Source organism: Gouania willdenowi, chromosome 4, assembly GCF_900634775.1.
Source record: "Gouania willdenowi chromosome 4, fGouWil2.1, whole genome shotgun sequence".
Lineage (NCBI taxonomy): Eukaryota > Metazoa > Chordata > Actinopteri > Blenniiformes > Gobiesocidae > Gouania > Gouania willdenowi.
This window is the reverse complement of record NC_041047.1, coordinates 37,389,366-37,407,474: the sequence shown is the minus strand read 5'-3', so window position 1 is coordinate 37,407,474 and position 18,109 is coordinate 37,389,366. Positions and strand designations below refer to the sequence as shown.

Below are 18,109 nucleotides of genomic sequence, written 5' to 3'. Positions count from 1 at the left end.
TCACCCCCTCCAGCTCCAATCACAAGATTTAGAGAAAGGAGGGGCCCATGAAGGAGCCTCCTCATTGGCTGTTGCGATATATAGTGAAGTGCGTGCACAATGTAAACTTGTTTTCAGTCTTGGGCTAACTTTGGACAGGCAAGTGGCTGTTTTCCTTCTAGACAGGTAATCTAATGTTCCATTTTCCTATATTTTGTGTGCTTTCTTTTGCATGGCAACGTGTTTTACCGGTAGTGCACGTTCAGCTCTTGTGCGCGAGGGATGATCAGAATGGGGGGCGGGATTTATGGTTCGAATTCAGCCATGCCCCTCTGTCATGGTTCAAGATTCATGTAGTGCAGCTTTAAGATGTAAACAGTCACTTTCTCCTCAACTTTTACTTTTATGTGTCGTCTAATTTGGTATTTGTGTTACTAAAAGTGTAGAATAACTTTGTACGTGCGGTGAGGCACAGACTCTTCTCGAGTTATTTTCACACATTTATGAAACCATTTATTTTTTTAAAAATATAACTTTAAATTTGTGAATTTGTAAATAGAGAGCAGCTATTTCATTTTTACTCTGATGATGATGGTGATGATGGCCGCTGACTCTGGTCGATACACGATTTTGGTTTTACTTGATCTGACAGCTGCCTTCGACACTGTAGATCACAGTATACTGGTTGATCAACTTAAATCTGAAATGGGGTTTTCTGGTACTGCTCTCCAGTGGTTTACCTCTTATATAAATGGAATAACTATTAATGTTGCTATTAATGATGTAATGTCCAATATGTTCAACCTGTCATGTGGAGTAGCCCAGGGCTCTGTTCTGGGGCCTGTTTGGTTTTTACTGTATCTGATGCCTCTTGGTCGGTTGATCCGTGGTTTTAAAAATGTTCATATACACGTTTTTCCAAACTTACTGAATGAAACATTTACCTCGGAGGTCAATATTGTCGACCTGGATCTTTCTGGGTTCGGAGTGCAATTGAGCGCAGCATTTAGCCTTACTGTACATGTATGGAACACTTCTATAAATAATCACTACATCACAGTTTGTCAAATATGTCGACAAGCGTGTATTTAAAGCGTTATTTATCTGCAGCTTTTAATTCTCGCCTCTCCTTCATGAGGAAAGCTTTTATAGAACAGTCTTTGTACTTTGGGTTGAGTATCTCTTTAAAAGGTGATACATTTCATTTCACAGCACCCCATTCAAATGGAGGTTTCTCCAGAGAGAACTTAGAGATAAAAAGTTAGTATTAAACAGCCAAACCACCATGTTTTAAAAAGATCAGATGAGGACCAGTAAGGAGAATTCACCACGTGACAGACTGCAGGTTTACAGTGAACACACGGCACACCAGAAAAGCCAATCCAAAGGAAAAATCCTGATGCACAAAAACTCTTTTTTTCAAAAATATCAAAACATTTGAACTTTCACACATTTACCAAGTCAGCAGCGACTAATCAAGTGTGTGAATATGTGTCACTGATCTTTCACTTTTCAAAGGTTTTAAATGGAACAAAAAGTCAGAACCTACAGATTTCTAGTCTATGATACAATGTGTTGTTTTTAAAGTAGAAAATAGAAAACAATGGGACGTTTACAGGCAGTGGGGCCATGTGACATCATCAATCACGTGATTTCAAGATGGAGGAACACAGGCTCTAAAACTGTAAAGTAGTCCCATTTTTAAAAGGCTGTTAAATGAATATGGTGCATAATAATATATTTTGTCAGGCATAGATTTACTAATAAGTACATTTAGAAGATTTTAGGCCACATTTGTAAAAACAGTGGAGGATCACTTTAAAACTAATTAATGATAAATGACATGAATTATGTCCTTAGACTTCTCTTAGATCAGAGCATTTTTTAAGTATCATTCAAACTAACACGATATAAAAAAAAAAGAGTTTGGATGCAGGACTCTCCTGGATCGGACAGTAAAACCAACCCGGCTTCTGAGCTTTAATAACTGAATAAATAGAGGTGGGCGGAGCCTGCAGCTGGGCTCGCTCGTTTACTTCCAGCAGGAAGGAAGCAGCCAAGCCCGCGGCGGACAGGGCGTGGCCCGACAGCGAGTCCACAAGCGCCCCATTCAGCACCTCTGGGACCAGGTAACGGATCAGGTCCAGGGATTTCTCCCGGTCCGGCGACGTGTCAGAGTCCACTGCTCACAGCCAACAACATGAAGCTCAGATGACAACACTTGCAAGCAATACAGGACCAACAACAACAACGACACAAACATAGAGGAGTGATGGACCTGCAGGGACTCCAACACAAAGTGAACTTACCAGGTTTGGAAAGAGGCATCACACGGGGAAACTGTCGTCTGCATGGGCGAAGTGGACTAAAGGGAAGAAAATAGAGCCGTAATTATGGACTGTTAGCAGCTGTTAGTGTTTAAAGGCAGATTTAACCAGCACTTATTAAAACAAAATACTGAAAACACAAATTGCACCTGGGTCATTCCATGTTATTTCAACAAATGGCCGCACACTTCAGTCTAAAAAAATCTGATTTTTTTTTAACCAATTGTTCCATGATTATTTCATCGTCAAACTGTACATTTTAAGTTTGATTGTATGAATACCATTTGAGATATGGACAATTCAGTGGGGGGGGTATGTGTCGATTTTCCTCTGTCCATATTTTCTTACATTTTCAGCTTCCAATATCTCAGGAACTACATCACATACTGAAATATGGTGTATTAATACAGCTCCACCTACTGAGAATATAGAAAAAGATCTGCTATACATCCTATCTGGTGGACATTAGTCACACAGTCTTTTTACTTTGTTTAACTAAAGTAGTGTAGCATTAGCATTAGCATCACTTGCTACATAACAAGGCATCACATCAGTCTAGTGATTTCTATTTGTTATTGAGGTAACACACTCATATTAATTAAATCTTACTTTAAGCAGTGTTTGAACGCCTCATTTCACACAGTTTAGACAATCATATCCTTTACAAGATAAAACGTTACTGCTGTGGTTACATTAGGCCTGGGTGATATGGACCAATATTCATATCTCTATATTTTTCCTCAAAATGGCAATAGGTGATATAAACCGTTTATTTTTTATCAATAGTTTTACAAGAAAAACAATAATGGGTCAAAGTCAGTGGAGCCACAAAGACCCTTTTATTAATCACTAGCAGCACAATAACTACATTTTGTGTCACTTTTGACTTTTTCCTTCATTAAGGCTGAAATGTGATTAAATTATGTAGTGTTGCTTTTTTCAGGGCAGCTCTGAGTTGTTGAAAGTAGTTTTTAAAGTAAATCACATTCAGGACACTGTTTCTTTAAGAATGTGAAAACAGCCCCGTTAGTTGCAGCAGCAGATCTCTGCTGAGGAGCGACAGAGAGTTAGTTAGAGAAAAGAAACACATGCAGTGTATGGACCACAGACATATGACACAGACACGGCACCGCAAGGGTTAAAATGTGAACTACAGACGGTTCTACGATCGCCGTGATTTGGGAGATCGTCGTCATGTTGTAATCCTTAACGATCTAATATCGTCAGATCGCACACCCTTATTGTAGCACATATGGTTGGTTTGTTGTCAATTTTCAAAGTTTTGAACTTCAGAGACTTGTTGCAGCGCCACCTTTAGGACTGGAGCTTTGTGCTAAATTTGGTGATTTTTTTCACAAGGAAGAAGAGGGAAAAAGAAGATGTAGGAAGGAGAAGAGGAGGAAGAAGAAAAAAGAAAGAAGAAAGAAGAAAGAAGAATATATAAAGTACCTGATGACGTCTGTACACAGAGGAAGGAAAGGCTGTTTCTGGTAATGTCCAAACACCTCAAACACGATGGGCTGAGTCTTGATGTAGTCCACAAAGGACCTGGTGACGTCAACCGCAATCTACAGAAGAAGAAACCACAGTGACAGTGTAGGTCATGTGACACATTAAACACTATGTGAAATATGACACCTACATTCTGCACGTGGTAGAATCCCAGTGGAGGACCTCGGCCTGTGTTTTTCAGAGGCTCAGTGGAGAAGGCCTCGTCATGGCGATGGATGAAACTTAGAATAGAACATAACAGTTAGCAGGTGGAGCTGTTCTTTACTCAATGGAATCAATCAATGGAGCTGCTTTACTTACTTGAACTGGCAGAAGATGTCAGCGTATTCTCCAGAGATGCTGGAGGCCTGCAGGACGGTCACCCTGAAGGTGAACACATCTCCAAGCCTGAGGTGCTCCAGGCTTTCATCTGAAGTTGTTTCTCCACCAGCCTTCACTGGGCTCTCTGACTCCTCTGCTCCAGCTGCATCACACAGTGGACACACAAACTCAACTCAGCTAAAATGAAGAGTCCATTTCACACAACATCAGACAATGAAGCTGACTGAGAAGTTCACCTCTAACTGTGCTTTGATTAAGGACTCACAGAAGTGTTCATCAACCCAAATCTAACTGATTGCAGTTGGAATTTGTACCAATTATTTCCATCACTGAGTGCTAACATAATGTGCAATATGAATAGTATATACTGTAATTTCCAGGCTATAACGCGCACTGTTTTATTGGCCGCATTACAATAATTTAGCAATTTTTTTAAGAAAAATCTTCAAAAATGCTGCACCCTATTTGCTGATGCGGGCGTCCGTCAGACATCTCGGCCAATCAGAACGGGCAGGTAGACGGGCTGCTGTACTCAAGTTAGGTTGCAGGGAAATGTCTGTGTTTCAACTGATAAGTTTCCTTTACTACATGAAGTCTCCTCCTCATTGCTCCACGTCTACATATCAGTCCATTTACAGCTTTGTATGGTGACTTTTTACTGGAACCAGTCTGATACACCGCTTCGTCCGCTCTTACCGTGAACTACCGTGGAGTGATCACAGCGAGTCTGACTCTGAGTCAGAATACGAACGTGATCACTTCTGAACAAATCCAACGTGGTGATTTGGCAACTTCATGCTGTTCTGCTACTATTACAAACTGGCTGACTTTTACTGTAGACAGAGCGGAGATCAGAACATCCTGGATACAGCCTGTATCCAGGATGTCATTGCTATGACGAGGCAGTGTGCATTATGACAAAATGAGTGATCAGAATGATTCAGTATGAGCAAAAACAATTTAATGTTAACAATTTCATTGTTCCACCTGGTCTAATGTGACAGAGCTCAATTTTGCACCAGCATGAAGTTTATAAAACCCGGAAAAATCCACAATTTAGCCGCATCATTGTTTAAGCCGCAGGGTTCAAAGCGTGAGAAAAAAGTAGCGGCTTATAGTCCGGAAATTACCGGAGTCATGGTTTTTTGGGTTTTTGTTAAACTTTCTAAAACAAATGTGTTTTTGTATTAAAATAAAAAACACCACTTAGTCCAGAATATTCCAGAGAAATATAAACTGAACAGTGTAAAATAGTTAGAATATCTGTGGATATCATGAAATAAACTGATGAAGCTGATGAATTTAGTTTGAAATAGTTTTTCTACATAACAGTTGATAAGTTGGGTCAGATAATGCTATCTGTAGCAGCACTTCTAGCCCCGCCCACATCCTCTACCACAGAGTGGTCGACTGTCACTACAATCATTTATCACTGACTTTGTTCATTTGTCACTCATGGATTTATTCATTTTGGTTCTGAACCCTGTCTGAGTGTCAGTGTGGATTGGAGACACTGTCTGCTCCTCTAGGACCGTTGTCCCTGCTAGCTGCTACATGTTAGCATTGAGGTGCTAGCTTCTACATGTTAGCATTGGGGTGGTAGCTGCTACGTGTTTAGCATTGAGGTGCTAGCTTTACATGTTTAGCTCTGCGCTTACTTTGTTTTTAACTCCTTAGATTTGTCTTCAGTAGCATTAGCAACTTTTTCAGCTGCACAAACTCACAAGCTGTCAAGTTATTATGTGTAACTGGAACTGTATTTAATCTCGATTGTATCCTTTTTTATGATGAACTCATGATTTGCTCCATAAATGAAATGAAGTAGTTTATGAAAATGTTGTCTTTTATGCACTGGTGCACCAAAAATCTTTATTAGTACTACTAGTACACTCAAAATCTCAGTGGTAGTAACAATCAATTGTTTCTAGTCTACTAGTACTACCAGTGGACTAGTACTAGACTATAGCTCTACTAGTACTACTAGAATTTACTAGTAGTACTAGTAATGCTAATTCAAATGAAGTAGGAGGAAACATAATCAAATCAAGCCGCCTGATTGGTTGAAATATTTGTGAAGGCCAATGTTAAGCCTGAATGAGCTTTCCCCGCCCCCTTTTCAGCATATAATGGCTCATATTTTAGCATACTTTTTTCTTCACTAGTAAAGTCTACTTGTGCACCAGGGGCTCTATTCTCCCATGCACGTAAGTCCAAAAAGCCAAGCAGCTGCACTATTCTTCAAATCTGGTTTTATGCGCAAGTCCTTTTCCTCTTACGCGCTTCTAACCCTAGAATAAGTGCAGCGCCCCCATAAGGTGAAACATTATATTGCGCTAGAAGTATGGACTTGGTTACATTTTGAAGCCACACAGACTCATGATATTGCAGAAGAGACTCCCGGAATCACAGTGACACGCTGTCACAGGGGTGGAAGGAGTCACACAAGCACACCAAAGGATTGACCATCAGCGTTACTAATGTTCACATTTACCAGTTCTAGACGGGGCAAAATGTTACATTTCAGTTTACCCGTGCGTTGCAGAGTCAGAATCAGCTGTGTGTGTGTGTGTGTGTGTGTGCGTGTGACAGATGTCAGCCTGATTAAACTACTTTAACACTGAGTACAATGCAAAGCCACAGTCCAGATGGGAGAATAAACCCCTCATAGAGCTTAAATATGGTTGATAGTACTGATATCACATTTGTGCTGAAACAGCTTTCCATATACTGTAACAGAGTTACTCACGTTTCAATATGAATGTTATGTTGCAGATTGACCAACAGCTTCTACGCTACGTCACTAAACAGTGACACAATGATCTTTTTCACCAATAAATTCATAATGATTATTATGAGTTAACACACCTTGAAGCTTCGCACACAAATTCTCACTATTACTCTAAACCACATGTCAAATTCAGGGCCCGGGGGCCAAATCCGGCCATTCGGAGCATCCGATTGAAAACAGAAGAAAATTTTAAATGACAGAGAACATGATTCATTTTGTAAACTCAACAATATTTTCTTGATGCTTATATCCCATGATTGCAGTCATTTTTAATGTTAAACTGAAAAGAAATTCTTACAAAATTCTTCAATTTTCCTCAAAATATTACATAATATTTCCCTTAATTATATAGAAATTGGTCAAAAAATCTAGGAAAATTAAAGTGATGATCCTGTCTTGACTGATATCTGTCACTTATCGCTTGAATATTGTCGAATTCTTACATATATTGTATTTTATCTATATGTAGAAGTGTAAACTAGGGCACAATGTTGAATTTACTCCTTTTCCAGCATATATTCTGTGGCCCACTTGAGATCAAGCTGCTCCATAATTGGCCCCTGAACTAAAATGAGTTTGACGGCCCTGTTCTAAACCAAAGGTTACCCTCACATGTGTTGTTGTTGACCTCGTCTGCAGACGGAGCCATCTCTGCGCTCTGACCCTCTCCCTCCACGATACGCAGCTCTTCCTGAGAAACTGCACCAGAGCGGGAAAGTCCCACCGAGCAGGTCTCAGCCTGGAACTACAAACCACAGATTGGTGAGCAGACGCTATGGAAACATCTTCTGATCCAACCACAGTGTTTCTCTACCTTCTCATACTGCTGGTCCTCGAATGAGATTTTTGCCGTGCCCGACTGCCTCACTCCTGAGCCGTAGTCTGGAGCTTCCTCATCAGCTGGAGGGAAACACAAGTTTGACTAAAATTGACTCTTAAATTAACATTGCAGATATCTGGAATTACATTTCTCCAAGTCAAATTTAAATAATGACTATCCGTAATTCCATTTTGAGATATCTCCAATGTCTTTTTGACCAGGTAAAAATATGTCACTTTTGCCATTCATGTGTATGGGGTTCTTATTACAGATATCTACAATGTCATTTCGGATATCTAAAATGTGAATTACGGTTATTTGCAAATGAAATATAGATATCCGTAATTCCAATTTGAGATATCCATCTATCTTCTCCAACTTATACGTTGCCGAGTCATGGGGGCAGCATCCTTAGCAGGGAAGCCCAGACTTCCCTATCCCCGGCCACTTTGTACAGCTCTTCCCAGAGAATCCCAATGCATTCCCAGTGCAGCCGAGAGACATAGTCTCTCCAGCGCGTCCTGAATCTTTTTCCGGAGGGAAGTGCCCTGAACACCTCACGAGGGAGGCGTCCGGGGGGCATCCTAATCAGGTGCCTGAGCCACCTCATCTGGCTCTTCTCAATGCGGAGGAGCAGTAACTCTACTCTGAGCCCCTCCCAGATGACTGAGCTTCTCACCCTATCTCTAAGGTAGAGCCTAACCACCCTACGGAGGAAAATCATTTTGGCCGCTTGCATCCACGATCTTGTTCTTTTGGTGACTCAAAGCTCATGACCATAAGTGAGGATAGGAAGGAAGATCGACCGGTAAATCCAGAGCTTTGCCTTTCGGCTTAGCTCCTCTTCACCAAGACGCTCAATGCACACTACGCATCACTGCAGACGCCTCAACAACCCGCCTATCGACCTCTTGTTCACGAGTGAGGGAAAGCCGGAGCAAGACCCAGAGGTACTTTAACTCCCCCATTTGGGGGAAGATCTCATCCAGGCACTCCACTTTTTTTTGGTCAAAAAACTTGACTCGGATTTTGAGATATCTACACTTTAATTTTACTAGTCATAATTATATTTACAAATATCATGAATTCAACTGAATTCCATAGACTTGGAGATATCTACATTTCCCTTTTCAAATAGATCAGAACAATTTCATACCTTGGAGCATAAACTATGGTGAGCAGCCACTTTGGTCAGAATATGACGCACGTTCATTGATGGCACGTCTTGTTGCTTTAAAGAAATGGTGCATTGTGGGAGGTAGAGGCAAAACAAGTCTGTTTACATTGGGGGGAAGTGTAGTTTTTTCGATTATGGTTCCGTGCGCGCTCTCAGCGCCACTATCTCTGAGGATCAGCACCTGACGGCGCCCTAATGAACAGGTTAGTTCTCCTGACTTAATTTTAGCCACAAGGAAATAAGAGGGAACAATGTGGTGGGGGTGCGGTTAGTGCCATGACACCACCCATAGTATTCCACGTAAGTAGAAACATAGCAGCACTCTGAACAAGTACGTTTACAAGCTCCATTTAACGACTTTCTGTGATGACATTCTGACGGGACAGCGTCTGCTTTCAGACATAACTTTGGCTCGGTGCACATTAGCTAAGCCCATTAGCCTAGCCCAAAGAATCCCTCTCATAGCAGCTCGGCTTGAAGCGGTCCTCGTTTTCCACCCAATTTTCGTCTGAAGGTAAGCATTTTCAGTGTGTATCCCATACCGAGATTATGGAGTCAACGTCTGGATAACTCTGACTTAGTGTCGTTATTTGGCTCAGAGACGCAAAAGAAATGAGGGGTTTTTCTCTTGTTGTTATAGCAACCATCGGCTTTACACTCCGCCACTGTTCCGAAACGTGACCCTGCGCTGGATGATGATAGGTTAGCGTCGGCACTGCGTCACACTGCTGCTCAGCCAATCATCAGCCAGTACGATGGTACGTCACATCCAGGCGAGATGAGCGTTGTCCTCCGAGGGTCCGATTCTTAGTGCTGTTGTCTGCTCCACGGGCATTTTTGACAAACTCTACCTGGCTAACCAACATTTACTATTCACCATCTTTTGATAGAGCTTGTAATTAAAAGATACCCTTTAATTAAATTTTGCAATTATCTGTAATGACAAGAAATTTGGCCCACCTCCCACTTTAGGCATCTGGAGTGGGTCCTGTGAACTTTATATCACCATGTCGGAGAAGCGTTCAATTTAATGGCATATTCTGGTGTTTTTTCAATTACAGCCAACGCTGTAACTGCTCCTGCTTTCTTCCTCAATTCTAAGAAACAAGGAAATTAATCCACTTTCTCTTTGATTTTGTGGAATTATGTTTCAGTGATGTAATTTCAGATATCTTTAACTGAATTTCACCAAGTCAAAACTTACAGTAATTAGAGGTACTTTCATTTTTACGAGGCAAGATTCTCTTTTCGACTAAGCAAAGCTGAATTTTAAATATCTACAATGTTAATTCCGGGTAGACAAACTTAGTTTTTAAATGTTAAAACGGCTTTCCATAAGTGTCAGGAGCCTTACGTGATATAGCCTGCACAGCCACACGGAGGAAGCCCTTCACTTCGCCCTTCTCACTGACGATGGCCACCCGGTGGACGAGAGGAACCGGATACAGCAGGTTACTCAGGTACACGAAAGCCCTGCGTGCCAAACAGAGTGAAACAAAGAAAGTGTTAACTCAGGAGTGTGGAAAATGAAGCGCTGAATGTCACTTTGTATCATCTTTGACTGGACAACAGAACACAGAGCTGCAAAGCAACCAAACAGAAGCTGGGACTGCCCTTGCGATGGCCATGGCTGCCCTTTACTATTGCTTTTTCCTCAACATCCATCAATGACTGTTCAACACTGGTCAAAAACTAATTTAGTTTAACAGAAACAATTAAACTCAGTTTTATTGCTCAGCAGATTTTAAATGCTAACCTGTGATTTACTATTTGTAGTGTGTTAAAAACCTTTCCTTCTATTCATACTATACTTATAAATACAACTGTTGTTACATTATAAACAAACCCTTAACCAAAAATTAGTTCGAAGGCATGCATTAAGATTAGCCTGTTTGAACTTGGTTTCCATGCATGGCTTTGTAAACTGTATTTTGACTTAAACGGGTTTGTTTAAGCAACTAATGACCATAGAAACACTTATTTTAGAGAATTCTCAAGGGGTTTAAAATAATCATCCACTGTTTTTACATATTTGGCCTAAAATCTTTGAAATATACTTATTAGTACATCTATGCCAAACAAAACATTATTATGCACCATATTCATTTAATTGCCTTTTAAAAATCCTCCATCTTTAAATCACGTGATTGATGATGTCACACGGCTTCACTGCCTGTAAACATCCCATTGTTTTCTATTGGAGTGAAACATTCAGCCTGAATTTTAGATCATTTCGTAGCTTTTAATTAATTTAGCAGCTTTTTCAGTCAAAATGACAACTAGTGCTGCTTTAGGTTGATGATGTATCAAGATTAAATGCAGACATTGTTCATCTTTCAGGTAATACTCTTATTTAAATCAGACGAAAGATCTCTGACAGACTAACATTTCAACAAAATATTTACTTCTAGTTATAACTCTAGACAAAGTGGAGTCTCTGTCCTTTTCAACAAAAGGTTACTCTTTAACATAATCACCTCTACCATAGACCTAGATGGTAGATATATCATTATCAGAGTGGTAGTCACATGTTTAAAAGGCTATTACATGAATATGGTGCATAATAATGTGTTTTAAGTACACTAAAAAATAGTTTAGGCCAAACTTATAAAAACAGGGGAGGATCCCTTTAAGCTCGACCCTTAGCATCAATATTTGAGGGTTACCTACACATTCTGCATGTATAGAGTCCCTATACTCATTCATTTGTGTTCAAGTTTATGTTTTATTCAACTCTGGTTGAATTAATCTCAGAGAATTTTTTTGAATGATGAAAAAGTGAAAAACATGATTTCCACTCGAAATTAGAGCATCAATAACTGTATAAAACTATAGGATTCAGCTAAATGGTTGGTGAGGCTCGGAGCACGCATGGATACGATTTACTGTATTATCTAATTAGATTGGGCTATAGTGTGACAAACATGCATCAGTATAAAAGTGCTACATATTAAAGGTTCACGTGTACCTTCTACTTAATTAGAACTCAACTAGTCTAGCTGGATCATTAAAACCGTTCTTTTTTTCAATATTGACTATTTACATTTTTCCACAAGAGTTAACATCTGAGGGTGACTGGGGAGTGTAAAAAGGGACAAGCTTATGACAAGATTGGTGAGGTGCAAATAAGGCATGCTCAGGACAAAAAAAGTGAAAATAAATAAAGAAATGCTTTCAACGTCTCGACTCAAAAGGAATCAAAAGCAAATGGAACAGACATCATACGGCACACGGCTCAGCCTGAATCAAAAATAGCCAACAGCTTCATAGTAGAGTACTCTACATCAAAAAACCAACCAATGACATTTGAAATCAAAAGGCACCTCCCAGGGCGAGGTGGTAGTTTGTACAAAATAGGAGTTCATTAAAATTGACAAAAAGAAAAGAAAAAAGAAAAAGACGTGTGCTCTGGCATGCCTTAAAGAGACAGTGGCAGCAGAAAGCAGCTCTTTCATTGTGAGATTTGGAGTCTACCAAGATGAGTGATGTCACATTGTCTGACATATTGTATTTGGACAACATTGGATTACTAATCTGTACCGGTATCAAACAACAGAGGGCGCTCCAACGCTTCTGGATTCTCGATTGATTTCAATCTGGATTTAAACCTGAAACTGCTAAACATGTGTCGTAGACCACGTAACACAGAACTACTCAGTGCATTGAGACACATCTGAGACGGGAAGACCTAATCATATCACAGAACTGCAGTAAGACCCACCCCCAAACAAACTAAAAGAAAAATACAAAAACAACAAAAAACATTAACTACACGAAAACACATTTGTTTTCTTTCAAATAAGAAGTGTCATGGTTTAGTTGGTGAACATGTGAGTCGTGGGAAATGGAGAAAAAAGATATTTAAAGTGATCCTCCAATGTTTTCATAAATGTGGCCTAAAGTCTTTCAAATGTACTTAGTAGATCTATGTCAAACAAAACACATTGTTATTAACCATATTCATTTAATTTCCTTTTAAAAAATGGGACTACTTTACAGTTTTAGATCCTGTGTGCCTCCATCTTGAAATCACGTGATTGATGATGTCACACGGCCCCACTGCCTGTAAACATCACATTGTTTTCTGTTGGAGTGAAACATTCAGCCTGATTTCTAGATCATTTAACAGCTTTTTCGATCATTTAGCAGGTTTTTAGATGGTTTAGCAGCTTTTTCAGTCAAGGTGACAAATTGTTCTGCTTTTGGTTGCTCTAAATGATCAAAAAAAGGTAAAGAAGTCAATGTAATCTGTGACCACAGGGGGCAACACTTCCAACTCTGTGGTTTCGTAGTAGACAAAATGACTATGTCTACATAGGAGCTTTAATTCCCCTAATTCAGAATAAAAATGTAATCCTCTTTAGAAAGATTAAAATGACCTTGTAAACACCTACATCGGATTTAACTTAATATGAAGTGGCTGGTTTATTCAGATTTTAATTCAGAATTTATTAATTCCTCCATCTTGTATACGTTCATTTCTCTTTAAATTAATTCCCGTCATTCTGCGCATGCTCATCCTGTCGCAATGACGCGCTTGTGATGACATAATTCAAGATGGCCACCCAAAGCATGCGTTGGAGTCGAGCGGAGACAATTTATTTAATAAGAGCCTTAGAATATATGGATATAATGAAAACAGTGAATGGATGAAAGCATAAGAATGCAAACTTATTACACACACACACGGACATTGGTAAACAAAACAGCCTTCATCTGGGACATGAAGCCCTGCACCAGGACACAGAGAGCTTCACAAATGTTGTGCAGGTAATCCTGCAGATGGAGGTAGAGCACCCGTTGCATTAACCGTTGGCTCTGATTGGCCAAAGTACGTCTTCTATCTCCTTCTCCTCCTCAGCTGACCAAAGTGAAACCGTATGTTACTGTCTAGCTGCTGTTTCAAACTACAATCAATATAAAAGTGAAAATAGTTCACTGTCCAATCAGAACCCTTCCCATTCCCCAGACTTAAAGCGGAATTGAATAAAGGTGATTAAACATGTTTTTCATGTAAACTGCAATTTGTAATTACGTTTTCCATGTAAACACGAAGCAGAATACTTTAATTCGGAATAATTAATTCAGAATTAAAAAAAACATCATGTAACCAAGGCCAATGAAGCCGAAAAGAGGAACTCTCATAAGGGGCCTTTACTCCCCCTTAAACAGTAACTTTTTGCAGAAGCAGCACAAGTTGTCATTTTGACTGAAAAAGCTTCTAAATAATTTAAAAAGCTTCTAAATAATCTAAAAAGCTGTTAAATGATCTAAAAATCAGGCTGAAAGTTTCACTCCAATAGAAAACAATGGGATGTTTAAGGGCAGCGGGGCTGTGTGACATCATCAAGATGGAGGAACACAGGCTCTAAAACTGTAAAAAGTAAAAGTAGTCCTATTTGTAAAAGTCAATTAAATGAATATGATGCATAATAATGTGTTTTGTTAGACAAAGATCTTCTAATAAATACATTTCAAAGATTTTAGGCCAAACTTGTAAAAACAGTGGAAGATCCCTTTCATTTCAAAGGAAAATAAAACGTAAGATTTATTACACAGAAGTATAGTTACAAGAAAAAAATAATCTAGCAAACACACATTTCCTTACTTTTTGTGATATGTTTATTTGCACGTTCTGGAGTGTGTGAGTGTGTGTGTGTGTGTACAGACTGTGTGTATGAGGGAACCCGACCCTTAGTCTCAGGGTGAAAGAGCTACTTTCCTCTGCCAGCATGCTCCTGGAACCTCACCAACCTTCCCACTACACTGAATAATGGCGAGCGGTCGTAAAAGGGGTCCTGGCCTTCGCTGGAGCCTCGGCAGAGCCCGCCCTCATCATCATCATCATCACCATCATCATCATCATCATCATCAACATCATCATCCTCCTCCTCCTCTCCCCCAAGCTCCAAACACGGGTCTTCCAAAAAGATATCTTCGTCCAGGTCGTCCAACTCCTCCAAGTCCTCTGACTCCCCTCGCCCCCCCTGCTGGCAGTCAGCCAGCTCAGTGATTTCAGAGGTGGAGGGGGTCGGGGACGGGGTGGGGTCACTCATGCGCTCGCTCATGCATGTGTTGAAAATGGGGTTTCTGGTGCAGCCAGAGACATGGGAACTGGGTTAGTACAGTAAGAAAGACAGTTGGTCAGATGAAGCTGAGAGTGGGATGGACTTTAAAGCCTAGAATGGCCCGACAGATACAATATGTCAGAAAGATGTTCAGTTCTGGAAGAAAGCATGACAATTTGTAAATGGGGGGTTTTTGAGTATCTGAATCCATTTTTAATGGGACCACACTGGCAAACGGTTCCCACTAGGGCTGGGTGATATGGACCAAAACTCAAATCTTGATATTTTGTCTCAAAATGGTGATATATTATATATACAGTATATATAAAAATACATTTCGATATTTTTAACTCAATAAATAAATAACATTGCTGATGAAAAATGCTACAGGCAAACTGTATTTATTAACAAACAGCTGCACAATATGTGGGACTTTTGGCTTTTTCTCCTCTAAGGGACAGCACATGTGAGTGAATTCTTTAGTGTGGCTTGTTAAAAAAGGACTCAGCGATCATTTAACTGAGCTTTTCAGGCCATCCTAAAAAGTAGTGAAAGCAGCAACTCCTAAAATTAGTATTTGAATTCAAAATAAACTTTAAAATAAAAACATACTGATATAGGCAATATTGTAATTTTCTATATCGCCCAAAATCATCTTTCATCCTGATATATTGCTACAACCTGGTTCCCACTCAAAATAAAGAAATCCAAGATGACCAAAAAATTGAAACATTTGTTACGTTAACTTGAATATTAATCAGACATCAACATTAAAAATTTGAGTTTATTCATTGTACATGTTGGCAAGTGCTGCAAAATATACACATCATCAGATTAATGGTTATGCACTAGGATCACAATGGATAGAATCTTCCTGAGAAATAAATGAAAATAGATATATTAATTAATCTTTTGATGAGGATTTAAATCAAATTCTTTATTGTTTAAAAGGCATCTTTGTCATGCACAGTTGTGCCTGCAAAGAAATCACAATTTCACCCTTTTCATGTGTAAAGTGTTGTGCTGGCCATCTTATATCTTGCTCTGGATGCAGTTTACAGTATTTTAAGCATATTCATGACAATCCTCGCAAAAATCATGTTGCTACGTTTAACAGAACCGTAGTTATGGTAAAATAAAAATTTGCAATACGGAGGACGGCCATCTTAGATCTTGCTCTGATGACAATTTACAGTATTTTAAGATATATTATTGAAATCCTTTTGACCCTAAAAAGCTATAATTCACCAGAGATGATGTTTCTATGTCAAAAAGAACCAAAGTTATGGCATAATATCCAAATTGACAACAGAAATGGCGGCCATCTTGGATTTCTTGATTTTGAGTGGGAACCAAGGGTTCGGCAGCGTTGGCAGCATGGATCCCTTGTTTGTTGGTTTTTTCCTTTTTATTACAAATTTTATAATTTCATAGCGCTTTGAGATGGCTTTTGTTGTAATTGGCACTATATAAACAAAGTTGAATTGAATTGAATTAAAAATGGATTCAGCACACTCAAAGACCCCCATGTACAAATGTTCATGCTTTCTTCCAGAAGTGAACATCTATGGGGCGCCGATTGTGATGTGCATGCTAAAATGAACAGCAACTTTTTGCATCATTTATAAACAAACCACTTTCAAAAAACGTGGGTGAATTTCACTTTTGACCAAATGTGTAGATGTATAAATATAAATGTTAAATGTAAAAATGTAAATGTTAAATCTAAATGTTAAATATTAAATCTAAATGTTACATTTAAATCTAATCGTTAAATCTAAAAGCTAAATGTTAACTTTAAATACTAAAAGTGAATCTAAATGTGAAATCTAAATCTAAATGTTAAATCTAAATGTCACGGGTGAAACAAAATATTTAGCTATTATGCAAATTCACTGAAAGTACCAAAATATAAGCTCAAGTATTAATATTTAGATTTAGATTAATCATTTACCAGTCATTTATGAGAAAAAAAAATATCACAAATTTCACAAATATTGCTGTAAATCTGGTCAAAAGAAACGTAAAAAACTTCACATACATTTTTAAACGGGATTTGTTGCTAAAGATTGCTGAATATTTTATCATGCGCAACTTTACAATCGGCACCCCATAAGCATGTTAGCCTAATATTGCAACATGCAGTATCTGCAGAGCTAGGAGGTCTTTCAGTGGGAAACAGTCAGAGGCTGATACATGTATCAGGCTGTAAGTAAAGTGAAGGCTCATCAAACATAAAACACACAACTATCGATGTCCAGAAAAATAAACACATTTTAAATACATTGAACTTGAGCTGAAATACAAGTTACAGTTATTCCGACACAATTTAAATCTTTTATATCCATTGTTCTGCTCCAAACTGATCAACTCTCAAGGATTAAAGTTACCAAGTAGCGACACTTGGATTACATTACAAACATACAGTATATCCAGTGACGTGTGGTGAGGTTCATGGCTGATGAGGCACTGACTCCACTGGAGTCAGGTTCACACATTTCTCAACCCAATAGAAGCTTAAATGCATTTCTACTTTTTTAATATCATTTTATATTTGTAAATAGGGAGCAGTTATTTCACTGTGCTTTTACTTTTATTCTGCTTTTACAAGAATATTGTCTTGTATATATTGTATGTTCGTGCACTGAAACACAAGTTTGAATATAATTTACAAAAAACCATTTTGATTTTGATTATATTTAAATTTTGACCTTAATTAAAAAAATTCAAAAGCTTTTGATAATTTTTTTAATCCATTCCACATGTTTCAGCAAGAAAAACAAGAGTTTTCACTATAAGGTCAAAATAATATATATTTTTTTTTGTTTTTTTAGGGCTGATCTCTCTTTTACTAAATATAAAAGAAAGTCATTAATGATCTTATCTTGAAGTTTGGGATAGGGCTGCACGATTATGACCAAAATGATTATCACGGTTATTTGGATCAATATTCTAATCACATTTATTTATCATTTTAAGGGAAATATTTCTATTGAACTACTTTATAACAAACAATATGTGAACAGTTTAGAGTGCAAAAGGAAAGCTTTAAACAAGAATATTGATAAATACTAAAATATACCCCAGAATTCGTCAAAATGTACTATGAGCTAACTA

At 38.6% G+C, this 18,109-nt stretch overlaps 1 protein-coding gene across 10 annotated transcripts in view; it reads right to left on the bottom strand.

The window, feature by feature from the left end:
- Nucleotides 1–18,109, bottom strand: part of kif1aa (kinesin family member 1Aa) — a 110,779-nt gene that overhangs the window by 28,585 nt on the left and 64,085 nt on the right. For 6 of the 10 annotated variants that reach the window (XM_028444756.1, XM_028444751.1, XM_028444752.1 and 3 more), the window contains 8 exons: nucleotides 14,679–15,014; nucleotides 10,279–10,397; nucleotides 7,742–7,827; nucleotides 7,540–7,672; nucleotides 4,119–4,281; nucleotides 3,949–4,039; nucleotides 3,756–3,874; nucleotides 2,289–2,344 (listed from right to left, as the gene is read on the bottom strand). In XM_028444756.1, the coding sequence (XP_028300557.1) occupies nucleotides 2,289–2,344; nucleotides 3,756–3,874; nucleotides 3,949–4,039; nucleotides 4,119–4,281; nucleotides 7,540–7,672; nucleotides 7,742–7,827; nucleotides 10,279–10,397; nucleotides 14,679–15,014 (1,103 nt within the window). The remainder of the gene's footprint in view (nucleotides 1–2,288; nucleotides 2,345–3,755; nucleotides 3,875–3,948; nucleotides 4,040–4,118; nucleotides 4,282–7,539; nucleotides 7,673–7,741; nucleotides 7,828–10,278; nucleotides 10,398–14,678; nucleotides 15,015–18,109) is intronic. The other 4 variants (XM_028444758.1, XM_028444761.1, XM_028444759.1 and 1 more) reach the window with 1 other exon arrangement.